The sequence below is a fragment of the Stomoxys calcitrans genome, chromosome 5, assembly GCF_963082655.1.
Source record: "Stomoxys calcitrans chromosome 5, idStoCalc2.1, whole genome shotgun sequence".
Taxonomy (NCBI): domain Eukaryota; kingdom Metazoa; phylum Arthropoda; class Insecta; order Diptera; family Muscidae; genus Stomoxys; species Stomoxys calcitrans.
The window spans coordinates 32,821,150-32,842,678 of NC_081556.1; the positions used below are offsets into that span (position 1 = coordinate 32,821,150).

Here is a 21,529-nt window from a genome sequence, read left to right on the forward strand (position 1 = left end):
CTCGAACCTGGGCTTGCGAATCTATGAGGATTCACTAATAGAAGGTTAGGTCTTTTGCGGAAACATAAAGTGGATAGGCTCCATGAACATCGTTAAGGATGCCAAATCTGCCGATTGAAAATGTCATCAAATAGGAGAAAACGTAAACAAAGAATGAATGTAAAAAGAGAACAAGTTGACATCTTTAATACCAATTACTGCCAAAAGATTAAAAAAAAATTTTTATCGGCTGATCACTTGACTTAACCTTATTCAGTGAATCCTGCGAATCTATCTGTGACATGTTAATTTTTGGTGGTGCAAATTTCTTCTCTCAGCCAAGAAGCAATATTTTTTTTTTTTTTAAACTGTCCCCTATCAGCAGAACCTGTTACTAGTTCGGTAACTAGCATTTGAGAGCCAAATGCATAAATAACTACATTTCTTAGAAAAAAATGAATCTATTTCAAATCTGCATTAAGCTTTTGAGAATAAGATGAATGTCTCTAGAACTACGTACCGGCCATAATGTATTGGGTTGCGCAAAAAGTAATTGCGGATTTTTCATATAGTCGGCGTTGACAAATTTTTTCACAGCTTGTGACTCTGTAATTGCATTCATTCTTCTGTCAGTTATCAGCTGTTACTTTTAGATTGCTTTAGAAAAAAAGTGTAAAAAAAGTATATTTGATTAAAGTTCATTCTAAGTTTTATTAAATTTGCATTTACTTTATTACTTTTTGGGCAACCCAATAAAAACAAGGTAGAGTCGTTATGCGTTATATATTTAAAGTTTTAGTACTTTTTGACTGACTTTTGTAATCAGTTCTAACTGAATGACAATCAAGAAGAAGAAGAACACATGTGCAATTCCATTTTGTAAACAAAAACATTCATTATTTATTTCTCCACTTTGCATTTAGAATTCGTCTGAAGCGGACGCTTCGGGATTCGATGCTTAGTCATCGTTATACACAGTACAGTTATAACTGTACATTGGTTTTAATTCTGTATTTTTAATACACGTGTTTTAATTTACAGTTGGTGGGGACACCAACTTCGGAAGTACAACCTGGCATATAGAGTCGTACTCTGCCATTTCGATTAAAGTCCAAAAAAAAAAAATTTATTTCTCTCATAAACGCTGTAGTGCTGTAGACATTTATTAAAAATGTCTGCAAAAATACAAATTAATAAACGAGTAAAAGGCCTGCCAAGGGAAGAATTGGAAAAGTTACCAAAGAGTGAATTAATTGACAAAATTATACAACTGGAGGCCTACAATTTCCAACTCAAAAATATTTTGAATAAAAAACTTAGCGCCGAGGATAATAAGAATAATGATTTAGTTGAAGAATTAAATAAACTCAATGACCAATGCACAATAAGAACTCATGAAGAGGATAAGGATCAACAAACCCTCAGAGACGATATGACAAGTCAGTCAGGCAAAAAGGACAAAAAGAGGCAGTTCGATTTTAGCAAGTATGAGTTCATTTTGGAACATACACACATGTTCTACGTTTTTGACCTTAATACCTGTTGTACCAACAGGAGATGGTATCGTACATGACGATTGTACGACAATGGTTTCGGTCTTTATTTTAATCACATGCTACATATTGAACGTCTTCCTTATCGAACTTGTGGCTGCAAGACAGAAGATATTTACCACCCTATGAGTTATGATTTCATTACAATTATTAATTTTGCAGATGCTTCAAACGCCATGTTTTAATGAAATTTCTTTATTTCGGATGGGACTATCAGGGCTTTGCTTGTCAGGAAGATTCCAATGCCACTATTGGTAGTTTATGCCATAGTATAAGGTATTGCAGAATAAAAATAATACTCACCTCTCCTTTTTGCAGAATATCATCTGTTTAGAGCCCTAACCCGAGCTTGCCTTATAGAATCTCGCAATTCTTCCAACTATCACCGATGTGGGCGTACTGACAAGGAGGTCAGTGCCTTTTGCCAGGTGATATCCATAGATCTACGTAGCAAATTTCCTCCAGAGCAACAATGGGATGAAAATTGTCTTAAAAAGGAAATAGACTATTGTGGCCTTTTAAATCGTATTTTACCCAAAAATATTCAATGCATAGCTTGGATGCCCTTGCGCAGTCCTGTTTACAGTGCCCGTTTTGATTGTATTGGCAGGACCTATCGTTATTACTTTCCTCACGGTGATTTGAATATTGAGGTATAACTTGTAATGCAACATCAAATGTTAAAAGACAATTTCACTTTTTAGCTTTTCTAGGCTATGCAAAGGGCTTGTAACCTCCTTCAAACTCATGGGGATTTTCGTAATTTTTGTAAAATGGATGTTCATAATGGTGTTACCAATTATATGCGAAATCTTCAATCGGCCAGTGTACATGCATGTCCCAATGGTAAGGATGAATATAAAAGTGGCTACTCCATGTATTTTTTGGAGATAAAAGCAAACGCTTTTCTTTGGCATCAAATTCGTTGCATAATGGCTATTTCGCTATTAATCGGTCAATCCAAAGAAGATCCTGAGGTGATAACCGAGTTATTGGATGTAGAGAAGAACCCTTGGTATAGTAAAAAAAAACTTTGGAAGCGTATATTCTCTGTAGATTTTATTTTGTATTTTTTTATTACAGTAAACCCCAATATACACCTGCCATAGGTTTACCTTTAAACCTTTTTCAATGTGATTTTCGTGACAAGACTTGTCGTCGTTTGGATGAGGAGCCAACTATGGAAATGGAAGGTATTATGAGTGAACCGGCTGAAGCACCAGTAGAGAGCAATGAGGTCTCTGATATTGGTCATTGGATATATAATGAAGAAAATTTACAAAAACTTATTGAGAACGTGCAAAGCGAATGGACACAATTTAGTATAAAGTAAGTAATATATACTTAAATACAATTGCAGATCTTCGTTAAGGTTCACTGTGAAAGTGTTTCTAAATGCAACGATAAACCTGATGCATTATAGGTATTTTCACAGCAGGAGTAATTAAGTAAATATGATTCACACTGAATCGCGTATATGACGAGTTCAGATTCTTAGGCCTAAATAGGTTGACATATTCTTAGTCTACTCCTAAATAGCGGTCACTATTGGGGCAAGAATATCTGAGATTTAGCATTGAGGTATAGTGGAGTAGCACGTTTTCTTAACTTCACTAGTAACGAACTATTTGCATATGGTGTCCATAACTTCCGTAAATACCTTTCACATAGCAGAAAAACTCAAAAAAAGTGAGAAGGAAGCCACCTTGGAGTAGGGTATGGTTTCTTTGGTAATGACGTTGAGGGTATAGGTTTAAATCTGGATGGGAATATTAAGAAAGTAAGGTTCAAAGGTTAAGGGTTAGGTAGAAGTGAGGAAAGTATAAAAAATACAGTAAAAGACAAAATATAGAAAATAACGGGAAAGAACCAACGCATATAATGAAGAGGAGCTACTGTGCGCGTCCACAGGCTGTGGATGCTTCGTATACTGAATAGTTTCCATTGCAGTCGCAGAAAATCAGCGATATCGAGTGGAGAGTCTCAGTGAGATGCCGGGTTCCTACTTAAATGCTGAGTGCATATGATACTCGATATGACAAGGCGAGGTATTGGCGTCTTTTAATAATCGATGGCCATGACGTTCCCAGGGCAATCGGTCCTATGGACCGGAACTTGCTACTTCCACATACAAAAATGTAGCTCCAACAACAACGAGGATAAGAGCCATGTGAACCAGAAAAAGCTCTCATCGGCTAGAGTTTCATTGAGTCAACTATGTCATGCAGCGCCAGTGTGGTCTCGTCAGCTCTATGACACTCAGTGGAATAAGATTCTGACTTGTCAGAATCCCGCCCTTTGAACTGCGACCGGCTGTCTCCTCTCATGTGGACCACCTCCATCAGGAGACAAAGATCCTACCAGTGCGAACACATAACTACATGCTGTTTAAGCAATACCTTTTGGCCTGTCATCGCAGAGACCATTTAAATCATCATCTTGTGGATGGATATCTGCCGCCCAGAAGCCTTAAGGTAGATCTACATGCACCTGAAGGAATTGACCTCCCCCGGCAAACCAGTGTAGTTCTGGCTCAATTACATTCCGGTAGATTGTGATCAGGGACCACACGACACACGTCACCTTGTCGCGCCGCATCCTCAGCGTTTAACAAATTGTGCGCCAATAGTCTGAGAGCGCTTTTGGTCGCGCCACATCTGCCGCACAAAGATGCAAAGATGTTAGAACGAAAATGGCCCAACAGAGGCTTCCCCATTCCCCACAGAACAGCAATGCCCTATTACCCTGTACAATCCCATGGCAGCCGGTTGTATGTACCGGATTGACCCGATGAATTCCTTCATCGGCAAGGGCTGCCGCTTCAGTGTACCACACACTGCTACTACAACAACAACAACCCTGTACCCTCGTTAAGCAGGAGAGGCTGAACATATTAACAGGTGTCGTGTTACGTGTGTTCCCAGATTGAAGGCGGGTCACACATCCTACACGTTGTCATTAATCATAGTCCAAGCAGGAATTTAGGCTGCTTTATCTGCCAGAAATACGCTGGTTCGCCAAAAGAGAGATTAACCTCTTCAGGTGATGTGAGTGACGGTTGTTCTCCAAGAGCGGAATTCACTCCGTAGCTCTTCCCCGCGTCCACTAATGTGAAGGCTTTTTCGACCGCTGCTTGATCTAGAGGTTCCCTTTTGTTCGCCCCAGGCCATGTATAACCCACTTGGCTATATGGGCGGTGGACGCCCATCAATCATGGCTCAAACCATTTTTTCCGTTTGCGTTCAGTGACCAACTATTCTCCTGAATAAGTTAATTTATCCCTATGCTGTTAAGGTTGGTTCAGCGGAGCTAATCACGTTCATTAGCTACGGAGAACCGTCGCTGCACTGCAAACATCTGAAGTGGGTAGTTGTCGGCGAAATATGTCTTCCGAATGGTCCCTGAAGCCTGACCAGTCCATTTATTTCACAAATTACGCCATTTTAAAGATGGGTTAATCACTGCTGAACATTTTCTTCGTGTTCTCATAGGGATATGATAGACAGGAACTAAAAAGTACAATGGGAGGAAAAAATCCCATGGTTTTTTTTTAATATTTAGGTAAGAATTGCTTCCTGAGGAGGATGAAGAAATCAAATTGTAAGGAAGCTATATGAGAGCTTTTTACGGTTATAGACCGATTCAGGCCAACTATGTTAAGATGTTGAAGGTCATTGACTACACATTTCCCTGGGCGAAATTTTGCTATATAAGGTTATGGACCGATTCGAATGTTTATCTAGATGATTATTGATGAAAAACGATGTTAGAATAGAATAGGGCATAAAGTGTTTTAAAATTATAACGCTGGACAGGGCCTGCTCCGCTGCGCTTCTTTTACTTACTTATTTTATTTGAGCCTTATACTGGCACGGTCAGGAAATAAATCCTGTTTGGGTGTGCTGCTACGTCCTTTCAGATATTTCGCCCCAATGTGGATATCATATTGGTGCTCTTCTTCCAAATACCTTTCATTTGAGCCTAATATTGCTATGGTCGGTATATATGTTCGGAATGGCGATGAAGCGGACCCCAAATATCAGATTCGTGCTCTAGTCTCAAATATCACATATTGTCACTACTGTGGTACAGGGCATTATAACTTAGTGAATTTGTTTGTAACACCAAAAAGAAAGAGAGATCGACCCTTTCATAAGTCTACCGATCGACTCAGAATCACTTTCTGATTTGATTTAGCTATGTCCGTCTATCTGTCTGTCCGTCTCTCCATGTTAATTTGTGTACAAAGTACAGGTCGCACTTTTCAGCCGATCGTCTTAAAAATCGTTACAGCCATGTTTTTCGGCCTAGAGACGAAGCCTATTGAAATTGGAAAAAATCGGTTCAGATTTGGAGATAGCTCCCATACAAATGTTGACCCAATTTTCAGTAATAATGCAAAAAATGGTAATTTGTTAACCGATTCTTTTGAAAATTGGCAGGAACGATTTTTTTATGACTCTCGACATTGCTGGTGAATTTTATGGAAATCGGTTTAGTTTTAGATATAGCTCTCATATATATATCCCCCGATTTTCACTCCTAGAGCCACTGCAAGCGCGATTATTGACCAATCTTCCCAAAACTTCGAACAACGCTTTCCTCGACGACTGTCACAGTATGTGAGAAGTTTGCTCGAAATCAGTTCAGATTTAGATGTAGTTCCCATATATGTTCGTCCGATTTGCAGTAATATTGCAATAAAATGGTATTTTGTAAACGGATTTTCTCAAAATTTGGCAGGAAGCATTTTCTTTTGACTCTCGACATTACTGGTGAATTTCATGGAAATCGGTTCAGATTTAGAAATAACTCTCATACATATATATCGCCCGATTTTAACTTCTAAAGTCACAGCAAGCGCATTTATTGACCCATCTTGCCAAAATTTTGCAAAACGCTTTCCTCGACGACTGCCACAGTATCTGAGAAGTTTGCTCGAAATCTGTTCAGATTTGGTATAGCTCCCATATATATGTTCGTTCGATTTTGAGAAATATTGCAAGAAGGTGTTCAGTTTTAAATGGATTCTTTCGAAATTTTGCAGTAAGGACTTTCTTATGACTCTCGATATTACTGGTGAATTTCATAGAAATCGGCCCAGATTTAGAAATAGCTGTTATATATGTATATAGACAGTTTTCACCCCAAAAGCTTCTGCAAACGCATTGTTTGATCAATCTTGCCAAAATTTTGCACAACGCTTTCCTCGTTTTTGTTTTATATTTCCATTTGGTGGGTTTTGGAGGTGGGGCGGCCCCCTACATATCCCCCACCTTAAATAAGGATACCAAATTTTCGATTTTAAGTTATTATAAAAAAACCAAATTTCGCTTAAATCGCTCAACGTATTTCCGAGATTGTACGTTTTTTAGCGTAAGGGGAGGATAAGGTGGTATACAAAATTTTCGAATTCCGAGATCTTGTATTTTCGAAAATGAGGGCATGGGGAAGGGTCCGCCCTCCCTTCGGATTTAAAAAAATGTAGTACCACCGAAGCGCAGAGGTTAGCATGTCTGCCTATGACGCTGGCAACATTTGTGAGGTACTAATGCTGGCAAGAATTGTGAGTTACTATGCATGTAAAACTTCTCTCGAAAGAGATGTCCCACTGTGGCATGCGTTCGGACTCGGCTATAAAAAGGAGGCCCCTTATCATTGAGCTTAAACTTGAATCGGACTGCACTCATTGATGTGTGAGAAGTTTGCCCCTGTTCCTTAGTGGAATGTTCATGGGCAAAATTTGCATTTGCAGACCCTATTTTCAAAATTTCATGAAAATTTGTTCAGCCGTTTTTGAGTCTATATGGAACAGACAAACAAACTAACAAACAAACAACCAAAGCGCAACAATTTCATTTTTATTCAATATTTCTCAAACTTCTTTGATTTTTTCTGTATCCTTAATTAGATCGACCATGATTCGTAATGTTTTACATAATTTGGAAAATTTGCTGGAGAATGAATTCAAAACTACCACCGTGCAGTCGCAAGTTTTACTGCTTCAGGATTGTGTTAAGCCTCGGCAATATCAAAAGTTATTGACGCGTAAGAGATGTGGTAAGTGTACTCAAACTTCTTACAATCAAGTTTTATCTTTAACTAAAAGCTTTATAAACTTTTCAGAGAGTTTGGAAAATCGCATTGAGCATTTTGTAAAAAAACAACGTTTAATAGTTACTGGAGAGAAAACAGAAGCAGCAGATCAATAAAAGCGTTGTACAAAGACGCCCTATTCAGTTTATTATTGAGTGGGGTTTATATTAAAACAACAAAACGTAGTCGTTGGTTTAACATTCAACATTGTAATTTATTAATTATACAATTCAAATAAATTTAAAATCTTAAAAGAGTACATACATACATTTAATTTAACAATAATAAATTGTTTCATATGTTATCTTTGCAACAGATTTTTTTTCTAAATTTAATTTTAGAGTTTCAATGAATTAATATTTGTACGTTTTAGTTTTGTTTTGTTTTTTTTTTTTTTTGTTCTATTCAACATTAGTAATTACTGAACTTTACATAGAGTAGTTTCATTATTAAACTTATAAATAAAACTTAATACTTACGATTAAAAAGATGATCTCTTGGTTTCTGTATAAATAAGTTGTTATTAGTATAAGGGTTTGTATTACTACAAAACATGCTTAACATTATGAAGAATTCGCAAATATTTTAACAATATTTCAATTTAACAAAGAACAATGTAAATAGAGAAAAATTTAAGTTAGATCTATACACATTTATTTTGTTAATTCAGTTTCAAGCTCCCATGGATTTGGCCTTTTGTAGTCTGCCAAATAAAAAAGATATAAATTCAATTATTTTTTTGTTATAAAGGCAAAAATTTATTATTCTCTATGACTTACTTTCTGCGCAAAACTTTAAGAACAATAGGCCCTTCGCGCACATTTTTGAACAATGCAATGGTTTCGGCATGACTCATTCCCTGTACAGAAGTACCATTGATTTCAGTAATTTCATCACCTGCAAATAGAAAAAGTTATTAATAACCAAACAACAACAAGAATTTTGAAAAAAAATAACATTTGCAAAATTTTAAAGAAAACGGTGAAATATTGCTTCAAAAACAGCGGTATTGCGGAAAGAATATAAGCTCTCTAATGAATACATGCTTTTTTTACTTCGAAATATTTTCGAATTCGGTATCTTCTCATTAGGGAAAAGAGTTTTGTTTATTTTTACAAAATTGCAACAGATTTTTTTGAAAGTTAACACCGCTATGGAAAAAGCCTTACATCTGGAATCCAATGATGCGTTTTAGAATTTCGAAAATCTTAAGAAGTTGCAGCAATTTCTGAATCGCAAAGATTTTTTGGCAGATTTTAAATACCAAATATGAGACTTTATTTTGAAGAAACAACTTAGGGATCAAGATGAAACGCATTTTTTTGCCATAATCTTCAATGCTCTATACTCAACTCGAAAATTATTTTCGCATCAAAAATTGAAATTTTTCTAAGTGGTTAGCCTTTGCTAAAAAAATGCAAAAAAAATAAAATGTCAAATTTTAAGTAAATCTGATTATTTTACGAATCGTCTTCGAATTTCGATCTGCGGAATGCTGGAAAATATTCGAAATTCGAAAAAATTAAGGAGTTACAGCGTGTTTGACCTTGAAAACGACCTTGAATTTTTACGCCTAAAAAAGTTTGCTTTTTGCAATGTTTCTCATAGAAAACTTTACACTATTCCTTCATCTAGCACCACTACGGAAAGAAATTTTCTTCACGAATCCAACGGAGTCCTTAGAATATTGAGGTTTACAAAACTAAGGAAGTTATAGCAATTTCAAACTCACATCGATTTTTTTTGCGTTTTTTGGATATCAATTATGCGATTTTGAGCTGGTTTTTTGAAGAAAAAACATAGGAGTTGCGCTAAACCGATTTTTTTGCCATAATCTTCAATGTTCTATACTCAACTCGAAAATTTTTTTCGCATCAAAAATTGAAATTTTTCTAAGCCTATGCTAAAAAAATGCAAAAAAAATAAAATGTCAAATTTTAAGTAAATCTGATTATTTTACGAATCGTCTTCGAATTTCGATCTGCGGAATGCTGGAAAATATTCGAAATTCAAAAAAAATGAAGGAGTTACAGCGTGTTTGACCTTGAATTTTTATGCCTAAAAAAGTTTGCTTTTTGCAATGTTTCTCATAGAAAACTTTACACTATTCCTTCATCTAGCACCACTACGGAAAGAGATTTTCTTCACGAATCCAACGATGTCCTTAGAATATTGAGGTTTACAAAACTAAGGAAGTTATAGCAATTTCAAACTCATATCGATTTTTTAGCGTTTTTTGGATATCAATTATGCGATTTTGAGTTTGTTTTTTGAAGAAAAAACATAGGAGTTGCGCTAAACCGAGTTTTTTGCCATAATCTTTAATGCTCTATACTCAATTCGAATATTTTTTTCGCACCAAAAATTGAAATTTTTCTAAGGAGTTAGCCTATGCTAAAAAAATGCAAAAAAAATAAAATGTCAAATTTTAAGTAAAAATCTGATTATTTTACGGATCGTCTTCGAATTTCGATCTGCGGAATGCTGGAAAATATTCGAAATTCGAAAAAATGAAGGAGTTACAGCGTGTTTGACCTTGAAAACGACCTTGAATTTTTACGCCTAAAAAATTTTGCTTTTTGCAATTTTTCTCATAGAAAACTTTACACTATCCCTTCATCTAGCACCACTACGGAAAGAGATTTTCTTCACGAATCCAACGGTGTCCTTAGAATATTGTGGTTTACAAAACTAAGGAAGTTATAGCAATTTCAAACTCACATCGATTTTTTTGCGTTTTTTGGATATCAATTATGCGATTTTGAGCTTGTTTTTTGAGGAAAAAACATAGGAGTTGCGTTAAACCGATTTTTTTGCCATAATCTTCAATGCTCTATACTCAACTCGAAAATTTTTTTCGCATCAAAAATTGAAATTTTTCTAAGGGGTTAGCCTTTGCTAAAAAAATGCAAAAAAAATAAAATGTCAAATTTTAAGTAAATCTGATTATTTTACGAATCGTCTTCGAATTTCGATCTGCGGAATGCTGGAAAATATTCGAAATTCGAAAAAATGAAGGAGTTACAGCCTGTTTGACCTTGAAAACGACCTTGAATTTTTACGCCTAAAAAATTTTGCTTTTTGCAATGTTTCTCATAGAAAACTTTACACTATTCCTTCATCTAGCACCACTACGGAAAGATATTTTCTTCACGAATCCAACGGTGTCCTTAGAATATTGAGGTTTACAAAACTAAGGAAGTTATAGCAATTTCAAACTCACATCGATTTTTTTGCGTTTTTTGGATATCAATTATGCGATTTTGAGCTTGTTTTTTGAGGAAAAAACATAGGAGTTGCGTTAAACCGATTTTTTTGCCATAATCTTCAATGCTCTATACTCAACTCGAAAATTTTTTTCGCATCAAAAATTGAAATTTTTCTAAGGGGTTAGCCTTTGCTAAAAAAATGCAAAAAAAAAATAAAATGTCAAATTTTAAGTAAATCTGATTATTTTACGAATCGTCTTCGAATTTCGATCTGCGGAATGCTGGAAAATATTCGAAATTCGAAAAAATGAAGGAGTTACAGCGTGTTTGACCTTGAAAACGACCTTGAATTTTTACGCCTAAAAAATTTTGCTTTTTGCAATTTTTCTCATAGAAAACTTTACACTATCCCTTCATCTAGCACCACTACGGAAAGAGATTTTCTTCACGAATCCAACGGTGTCCTTAGAATATTGAGGTTTACAAAACTAAGGAAGTTATAACAATTTCAAACTCACGTAGATTTTTTGCGTTTTTTGGATATCAATTATGCGATTTTGAGCTTGTTTTTTGAAGAAAAAACATAGGAGTTGCGCTAAACCGAGTTTTTTGCCATAATCTTCAATGCTCTATACTCAACTCGAAAATTTTTTCGCATCAAAAATTGAAATTTTTCTAAGGAGTTAGCCTATGCTAAAAAAATGCAAAAAAAAAATAAAATGTCAAATTTTAAGTAAATCTGATTATTTTACGGATCGTCTTCGAATTTCGAACTGCGGAATGCTGGAAAATATTCGAAATTCGAAAAAATGAAGGAGCTACAGCGTGTTTAACCTTGAAAAGGACCTTAAATTTTTACGCCTAAAAAAGTTTGCCTTTTGCAATGTTTTTCATAGAAAACTTTACACTATTCCTTCATCTAGCACCACTACGGAAAGATATTTTCTTCACGAATCCAACGGTGTCCTTAGAATATTGAGGTTTACAAAACTAAGGAAGTTATAGCAATTTCAAACTCACGTAGATTTTTTGCGTTTTTTGGATATCAATTATGCGATTTTGAGCTTGTTTTTTGAAGAAAAAACATAGGAGTTGCGCTAAACCTATTTTTTGCCCTAATCTTCAATGCTCTATACTCAACTCGAAAATTTTTTTCGCATCAAAAATTAAAATTTTTCTAAGGGGTTAGCCTTTGCTAAAAAATGCAAAAAAAAAAAATAAAATGTCAAATTTTAAGTAAATCTGGTTATTTTACGAATCGTCTTCGAATTTCGATCTGCGGAATGCTGGAAAATATTCGAAATTCGAAAAAATGAAGGAGTTACAGCGTGTTTGACCTTGAAAACGACCTTGAATTTTTACGCCTAAAAAATTTTGCTTTTTGCAATGTTTCTCATAGAAAACTTTACACTATTCCTTCATCTAGCACCACTACGGAAAGAGATTTTCTTCACGAATCCAACGGTGTCCTTAGAATATTTAGGTTTACAAAAATAAGGAAGTTATAGCAATTTCAAACTCACGTAGATTTTTTTGCGTTTTTTGGATATTAATTATGCGATTTTGAGCTTGTTTTTTGAAGAAAAAACATAGGAGTTGCGCTAAACCGAGTTTTTTGCCCTAATCTTCACTGCTTTATGCTCAACTCGAAAATTTTTTTCGCATCAAAAATTGAAATTTTTCTAAGGGGTTAGTTAGCCTTTGCTAAAAAAATGCAAAAAAATAAAATGTCAAATTTTAAGTAAATCTGATTATTTTACGAATCGTCCTCGAATTTCGAACTGCGGAATGCTGGAAAATATTCGAAATTCGAAAAAATGAAGGAGCTACAGCGTGTTTGACCTTGAAAAGGACCTTAAATTTTTACGCCTAAAAAAGTTTGCCTTTTGCAATGTTTTTCATAGAAAACTTTACACTATTCCTTCATCTAGCACCACTACGGAAAGATATTTTCTTCACGAATCCAACGGTGTCCTTAGAATATTGAGGTTTACAAAACTAAGGAAGTTATAGCAATTTCAAACTCACGTAGAGTTTTTGCGTTTTTTGGATATCAATTATGCGGTTTTGAGCTTGTTTTTTGAAGAAAAAACATAGGAGTTGCGCTAAACCGAGTTTTTTGCCATAATCTTCAATGCTTTATACTCAACTCGAAAATTTTTTTCGCTTAAAAAATTGAAATTTTTCTAAGGGGTTAGCCTTTGCTAAAAAATGCAAAAAAAAAATAAAATGTCAAATTTTAAGTAAATCTAATTATTTTACGAATCGTCTTCGAATTTCGATCTGCGGAATGCTGGAAAATATTCGAAATTCGAAAAAATGAAGGAGTTACAGCGTGTTTGACCTTGAAAACGACCTTGAATTTTTACCCCTAAAAAATTTTGCTTTTTGCAATGTTTCTCATAGAAAACTTTACACTATTCCTTCATCTAGCACCACTACGGAAAGAGATTTTCTTCACGAATCCAACGGTGTCCTTAGAATATTTAGGTTTACAAAAATAAGGAAGTTATAGCAATTTCAAACTCACGTAGAAATTTTTGCGTTTTTTGGATATTAATTATGCGATTTTGAGCTTGTTTTTTGAAGAAAAAACATAGGAGTTGCGCTAAACCTATTTTTTTGCCATAATCTTCAATGCTCTATACTCAACTCGAAAATTTTTTTTCGCTTAAAAAATTGAAATTTTTCTAAGGGGTTAGCCTTTGCTAAAAAATGCAAAAAAAATAAAATGTCAAATTTTAAGTAAATCTGATTATTTTACGAATCGTCTTCGAATTTCGATCTGCGGAATGCTGGAAAATATTCGAAATTCGAAAAATGAAGGAGTTACAGCGTGTTTGACCTTGAAAACGACCTTGAATTTTTACGCCTAAAAAATTTTGCTGTTTGCAATGTTTCTTATAGAAAATTTTACACTATTCCTTCATCTAGCACCACTACGGAAAGAGATTTTCTTCGCGAATCCAACGGTGTCCTTAGAATATTGAGGTTTACAAAACTAAGGAAGTTATAACAATTTCAAACTCACATCGATTTTTTTGCGTTTTTTGGATATCAATTATGCGATTTTGAGCTTGTTTTTTGAAGAAAAAACATAGGAGTTGCGCTAAATCGAGTTTTTTGCCATAATCTTCAATACTTTATACTCAACTCGAAAATTTTTTTCGCATCAAAAATTGAAATTTTTCTAAGGGGTTAGCCTTTGCTAAAAAAATGCAAAAAAAAAAATAAAATGTCAAATTTTAAGTAAATCTAATTATTTTACGAATCGTCTTCGAATTTCGAACTGCGGAATGCTGGAAAATATTCGAAATTCGAAAAAATGAAGGAGTTACAGCGTGTTTGACCTTGAAAACGACCTTAAATTTTTACGCCTAAAAAAGTTTGCCTTTTGCAATGTTTTTCATAGAAAACTTTACAGTATTGCTTCATGTAGCACCACTACGGAAAGATATTTTCTTCACGAATCCAACGGTGTCCTTAGAATATTGAGGTTTACAAAACTAAGGAAGTTATAGCAATTTCAAATTCACGTAGATTTTTTGCGTTTTTTGGATATCAATTATGCGATTTTGAGCTTGTTTTTTGAAGAAAAAACATAGGAGTTGCGCTAAACCGAGTTTTTTGCCCTAATCTTCAATGCTTTATACTCAACTCGAAAATTTTTTTCGCATCAAAAATTTAAATTTTTCTGAGGGGTTAGCCTTTGCTAAAAAAATGCAAAAAAAATAAAATGTCAAATTTTAAGTAAATCTGATTATTTTACGAATCGTCCTCGAATTTCGATCTGCGGAATGCTGGAAAATATTCGAAATTCGAAAAAATGAAGGAGCTACAGCGTGTTTGACCTTGAAAAGGACCTTAAATTTTTACGCCTAAAAAAGTTTGCCTTTTGCAATGTTTTTCATAGAAAACTTTACACTATTCCTTCATCTAGCACCACTACGGAAAGATATTTTCTTCACGAATCCAACGGTGTCCTTAGAATATTGAGGTTTACAAAACTAAGGAAGTTATAGCAATTTCAAACTCACGTAGATTTTTTGCGTTTTTTGGATATCAATTATGCGGTTTTGAGCTTGTTTTTTGAAGAAAAAACATAGGAGTTGCGCTAAACCGAGTTTTTTGCCATAATCTTCAATGCTTTATACTCAACTCGAAAATTTTTTTCGCATCAAAAATTGAAATTTTTCTAAGGGGTTAGCCTTTGCTAAAAAATGCAAAAAAAATAAAATGTCAAATTTTAAGTAAATCTGATTATTTTACGAATCGTCTTCGAATTTCGATCTGCGGAATGCTGGAAAATATTCGAAATTTGAAAAATGAAGGAGTTACAGCGTGTTTGACCTTGAAAACGACCTTGAATTTTTACGCCTAAAAAATTTTGCTGTTTGCAATGTTTCTTATAGAAAATTTTACACTATTCCTTCATCTAGCACCACTACGGAAAGAGATTTTCTTCACGAATCCAACGGTGTCCTTAGAATATTGAGGTTTACAAAACTAAGGAAGTTATAACAATTTCAAACTCACATCGATTTTTTTGCGTTTTTTGGATATCAATTATGCGATTTTGAGCTTGTTTTTTGAAGAAAAAACATAGGAGTTGCGCTAAATCGAGTTTTTTGCCATAATCTTCAATGCTCTATACTCAACTCGAAAATTTTTTCGCATCAAAAATTGAAATTTTTCTAAGGAGTTAGCCTATGCTAAAAAAATGCAAAAAAAAAATAAAATGTCAAATTTTAAGTAAATCTGATTATTTTACGGATCGTCTTCGAATTTCGAACTGCGGAATGCTGGAAAATATTCGAAATTCGAAAAAATGAAGGAGCTACAGCGTGTTTAACCTTGAAAAGGACCTTAAATTTTTACGCCTAAAAAAGTTTGCCTTTTGCAATGTTTTTCATAGAAAACTTTACACTATTCCTTCATCTAGCACCACTACGGAAAGATATTTTCTTCACGAATCCAACGGTGTCCTTAGAATATTGAGGTTTACAAAACTAAGGAAGTTATAGCAATTTCAAACTCACGTAGATTTTTTGCGTTTTTTGGATATCAATTATGCGGTTTTGAGCTTGTTTTTTGAAGAAAAAACATAGGAGTTGCGCTAAACCGAGTTTTTGCCCTAATCTTCAATGCTCTATACTCAACTCGAAAATTTTTTTCGCATCAAAAATTAAAATTTTTCTAAGGGGTTAGCCTTTGCTAAAAAAATGCAAAAAAAAATAAAATGTCAAATTTTAAGTAAATCTGATTATTTTACGAATCGTCTTCGAATTTCGATCTGCGGAATGCTGGAAAATATTCGAAATTCGAAAAAATGAAGGAGTTACAGCGTGTTTGACCTTGAAAACGACCTTGAATTTTTACGCCTAAAAAATTTTGCTTTTTGCAATGTTTCTCATAGAAAACTTTACACTATTCCTTCATCTAGCACCACTACGGAAAGAGATTTTCTTCACGAATCCAACGGTGTCCTTAGAATATTGAGGTTTACAAAACTAAGGAAGTTATAGCAATTTCAAACTCACGTAGTTTTTTTGCGTTTTTTGGATATCAATTATGCGATTTTGAGCTTGTTTTTTGAAGAAAAAACATAGGAGTTGCGCTAAACCTATTTTTTGCCCTAATCTTCAATGCTCTATACTCAACTCGAAAAGTTTTTTCGCATCAAAAATTAAAATTTTTCTAAGGGGTTAGCCTTTGCTAAAAAATGCAAAAAAAAAAAATAAAATGTCAAATTTTAAGTAAATCTGGTTATTTTACGAATCGTCTTCGAATTTCGATCTGCGGAATGCTGGAAAATATTCGAAATTCGAAAAAATGAAGGAGTTACAGCGTGTTTGACCTTGAAAACGACCTTGAATTTTTACGCCTAAAAAATTTTGCTTTTTGCAATGTTTCTCATAGAAAACTTTACACTATTCCTTCATCTAGCACCACTACGGAAAGAGATTTTCTTCACGAATCCAACGGTGTCCTTAGAATATTTAGGTTTACAAAAATAAGGAAGTTATAGCAATTTCAAACTCACGTAGATTTTTTTGCGTTTTTTGGATATTAATTATGCGATTTTGAGCTTGTTTTTTGAAGAAAAAACATAGGAGTTGCGCTAAACCGAGTTTTTTGCCCTAATCTTCACTGCTTTATGCTCAACTCGAAAATTTTTTTCGCATCAAAAATTGAAATTTTTCTAAGGGGTTAGTTAGCCTTTGCTAAAAAAATGCAAAAAAATAAAATGTCAAATTTTAAGTAAATCTGATTATTTTACGAATCGTCCTCGAATTTCGAACTGCGGAATGCTGGAAAATATTCGAAATTCGAAAAAATGAAGGAGCTACAGCGTGTTTGACCTTGAAAAGGACCTTAAATTTTTACGCCTAAAAAAGTTTGCCTTTTGCAATGTTTTTCATAGAAAACTTTACACTATTCCTTCATCTAGCACCACTACGGAAAGATATTTTCTTCACGAATCCAACGGTGTCCTTAGAATATTGAGGTTTACAAAACTAAGGAAGTTATAGCAATTTCAAACTCACGTAGATTTTTTGCGTTTTTTGGATATCAATTATGCGGTTTTGAGCTTGTTTTTTGAAGAAAAACATAGGAGTTGCGCTAAACCGAGTTTTTTGCCATAATCTTCAATGCTTTATACTCAACTCGAAAATTTTTTTCGCTTAAAAAATTGAAATTTTTCTAAGGGGTTAGCCTTTGCTAAAAAATGCAAAAAAAAATAAAATGTCAAATTTTAAGTAAATCTAATTATTTTACGAATCGTCTTCGAATTTCGATCTGCGGAATGCTGGAAAATATTCGAAATTCGAAAAAATGAAGGAGTTACAGCGTGTTTGACCTTGAAAACGACCTTGAATTTTTACCCCTAAAAAATTTTGCTTTTTGCAATGTTTCTCATAGAAAACTTTACACTATTCCTTCATCTAGCACCACTACGGAAAGAGATTTTCTTCACGAATCCAACGGTGTCCTTAGAATATTTAGGTTTACAAAAATAAGGAAGTTATAGCAATTTCAAACTCACGTAGAAATTTTTGCGTTTTTTGGATATTAATTATGCGATTTTGAGCTTGTTTTTTGAAGAAAAAACATAGGAGTTGCGCTAAACCTATTTTTTTGCCATAATCTTCAATGCTCTATACTCAACTCGAAAATTTTTTTTCGCTTAAAAAATTGAAATTTTTCTAAGGGGTTAGCCTTTGCTAAAAAATGCAAAAAAAAAATAAAATGTCAAATTTTAAGTAAATCTGATTATTTTACGAATCGTCTTCGAATTTCGATCTGCGGAATGCTGGAAAATATTCGAAATTCGAAAAATGAAGGAGTTACAGCGTGTTTGACCTTGAAAACGACCTTGAATTTTTACGCCTAAAAAATTTTGCTGTTTGCAATGTTTCTTATAGAAAATTTTACACTATTCCTTCATCTAGCACCACTACGGAAAGAGATTTTCTTCGCGAATCCAACGGTGTCCTTAGAATATTGAGGTTTACAAAACTAAGGAAGTTATAACAATTTCAAACTCACATCGATTTTTTTGCGTTTTTTGGATATCAATTATGCGATTTTGAGCTTGTTTTTTGAAGAAAAAACATAGGAGTTGCGCTAAATCGAGTTTTTTGCCATAATCTTCAATGCTCTATACTCAACTCGAAAATTTTTTTCGCATCAAAAATTGAAATTTTTCTAAGGGGTTAACCTTTGCTAAAAAAATGCAAAAAAAAATAAAATGTCAAATTTTAAGTAAATCTAATTATTTTACGAATCGTCTTCGAATTTCGATCTGCGGAATGCTGGAAAATATTCGAAATTCGAAAAAATGAAGGAGTTACAGCGTGTTTGACCTTGAAAACGACCTTGAATTTTTACGCCTAAAAAATTTTGCTTTTTGCAATGTTTCTCATAGAAAACTTTACACTATTCCTTCATCTAGCACCACTACGGAAAGAGATTTTCTTCACGAATCCAACGGTGTCCTTAGAATATTGAGGTTTACAAAACTAAGGAAGTTATAGCAATTTCAAACTCACGTAGATTTTTTGCGTTTTTTGGATATCAATTATGCGATTTTGAGCTTGTTTTTTGAAGAAAAAACATAGGAGTTGCGCTAAACCGAGTTTTTTTGCCCTATTCTTCAATGCTTTATACTCAACTCGAAAATTTTTTTCGCATCAAAAATTGAAATTTTTCTAAGGGGTTAGCCTTTGCTAAAAAAATGCAAAAAAAATAAAATGTCAAATTTTAAGTAAATCTGATTATTTTACGAATCGTCCTCGAATTTCGAACTGCGGAATGCTGGAAAATATTCGAAATTCGAAAAAATGAAGGAGCTACAGCGTGTTTGACCTTGAAAAGGACCTTAAATTTTTACGCCTAAAAAAGTTTGCCTTTTGCAATGTTTTTCATAGAAAACTTTACAGTATTGCTTCATCTAGCACCACTACGGAAAGAGATTTTCTTCACGAATCCAACGGTGTCCTTAGAATAAGGAAGTTATAGCAATTTCAAACTCACGTAGATTTTTTGCGTTTTTTGATATCAATTATGCGATTTTGAGCTTGTTTTTTGAAGAAAAAACATAGGAGTTGCGCTAAACCGAGTTTTTTGCCATAATCTTCAATGCTTTATACTCAACTCGAAAATTTTTTTCGCATCAAAAATTGAAATTTTTCTAAGGGGTTAGCTTTGCTAAAAAAATGCAAAAAAAAATAAAATGTCAAATTTTAAGTAAATCTGATTATTTTACGAATCGTCTTCGAATTTCGATCTGCGGAGTGCTGGAAAATATTCGAAATTCGAAAAAACACCTTGAATTTTTACGCCTAAAAAAGCTTGCTTTTTGCAATGTTTCTCATAGAAAACTTTACACTATTCCTTCATCTAGCACCACTACGGAAAGAGATTTTCTTCACGAATCCAACAGTGTCCTTAGAATATTGAGGTTTACAAAACTAAGGAAGTTATAGCAATTTCAAACTCACGTAGATTTTTTTGCGTTTTTTGGATATTAATTATGCGATTTTGAGCTTGTTTTTTGAAGAAAAACATAGGAGTTGCGCTAAACCGAGTTTTTTGCCATAATCTTCAATGCTTTATACTCAACTCGAAAATTTTTTTCGCATCAAAAATTGAAATTTTTCTAAGGGGTTAGCCTTTGCTAAAAAAATGCAAAAAAAAATAAAATGTCAAATTTTAAGTAAATCTGATTATTTTACGAATCGTCTTCGAATTTCGATCTGCGGAATGCTGGAAAATATTCGAAGTTCGAAAAAATGAAGGAGTTACAGTGTGTTTGACATTGAAAACGACCTTGAATTTTTACGCCTAAAAAATTTAGCTTTTTGCAATGTTTCTCATAGAAAACTTTACACTATTCCTTCATCTAGCACCACTACGGAAAGAGATTTTCTTCACGAATCCAACGGTGTCCTTAGAATATTGAGGTTTACAAAACTAAGGAAGTTATAGCAATTTCAAACTCATGTAGATTTTTTTGCGTTTTTTGGATATCAATTATGCGATTTTGAGCTTGTTTTTTGAAGAAAAACATAGGAGTTGCGCTAAACCGAGTTTTTTGCCATAATCTTCAATGCTCTATACTCAACTCGAAAATTATTTTCGCATCAAAAATTAAAATTTTTCTAAGGGGTTAGCCTTTGCTAAAAAAATGCAAAAAAAAATAATATGTCAAATTTTAAGTAAATCTGATTATTTTACGAATCGTCTTCGAATTTCGATCTGCGGAATGCTGGAAAATATTCGAAATTCGAAAAAATGAAGGAGTTACAGCGTGTTTGACCTTGAAAACGACCTTGAATTTTTACGCCTAAAAAAATTTAGCTTTTTGCAATGTTTCTCATAGAAAACTTTACACTATTCCTTCATCTAGCACCACTACGGAAAGAGATTTTCTTCACGAATCCAACGGTGTCCTTAGAATATTGAGGTTTACAAAACTAAGGAAGTTATAGCAATTTCAAACTCATGTAGATTTTTTTGCTCTATACTCAACTCGAAAAGTTTTTTCGCATCAAAAATTGAAATTTTTCTAAGGGGTTAGCTTTGCTAAAAAAATGCAAAAAAAATAAAATGTCAAATTTTAAGTATATCTGATTATTTTACGAATCGTCCTCGAATTTCGAACTGCGGAATGCTGGAAAATATTCGAAATTCGAAAAAATGAAGGAGTTACAGCGTGTTTGACCTTGAAAACGACCTTGAATTTTTACGCCTAAAAAAGTTTGCCTTTTGCAATGTTTTTCATAGAAAACTTTACAGTATTGCTTCATGTAGCACCACTACGGAAAGATATTTTCTTCACGAATCCAACGGTGTCCTTAGTATATTGAGGTTTACAAAACTAAGGAAGTTATAGCAATTTCAAACTCACGTAGATTTTTTGCGTTTTTTGGATATCAATTATGCGATTTTGAGCTTGTTTTTTGAAGAAAAAACATAGGAGTTGCGCTAAACCGTTTTTTTTTTGTCATAATCTTCAATGCTCTATACTCAACTCGAAAAGTTTTTTCGCATCAAAAATTGAAATTTTTCTAAGGGGTTAGCTTTGCTAAAAAAATGCAAAAAAATAAAATGTCAAATTTTAAGTATATCTGATTATTTTACGAATCGTCCTCGAATTTCGAACTGCGGAATGCTGGAAAATATTCG

General features: G+C 33.7%; 2 protein-coding genes across 9 annotated transcripts in view; one reads left to right on the forward strand and one right to left on the reverse strand.

The window, feature by feature from the left end:
• The first annotated feature begins 1,109 nt into the window (after positions 1-1,109).
• LOC106096355 (tRNA pseudouridine(38/39) synthase) lies at positions 1,110-7,945 on the forward strand. The gene is made up of 7 exons (XM_013264059.2): positions 1,110-1,464; positions 1,695-1,786; positions 1,851-2,185; positions 2,246-2,547; positions 2,616-2,861; positions 7,444-7,592; positions 7,659-7,945. The coding sequence occupies exons 1-7, from the start codon at positions 1,151-1,153 to the stop codon at positions 7,742-7,744; spliced, it is 1,524 nt and encodes a 507-aa protein (XP_013119513.2). The 5' UTR covers positions 1,110-1,150; the 3' UTR covers positions 7,745-7,945.
• A 157-nt stretch (positions 7,946-8,102) lies between these two features.
• Positions 8,103-21,529, reverse strand: part of LOC106096378 (serine-rich adhesin for platelets) — a 276,685-nt gene continuing 263,258 nt past the window's right edge. For all 8 annotated transcript variants that reach the window (XM_013264094.2, XM_013264098.2, XM_013264096.2 and 5 more), the window contains 2 exons: positions 8,408-8,525; positions 8,103-8,331 (listed from right to left, as the gene is read on the reverse strand). In XM_013264094.2, the coding sequence (XP_013119548.1) occupies positions 8,301-8,331; positions 8,408-8,525 (149 nt within the window). In that variant the 3' untranslated portion in view covers positions 8,103-8,300. The remainder of the gene's footprint in view (positions 8,332-8,407; positions 8,526-21,529) is intronic.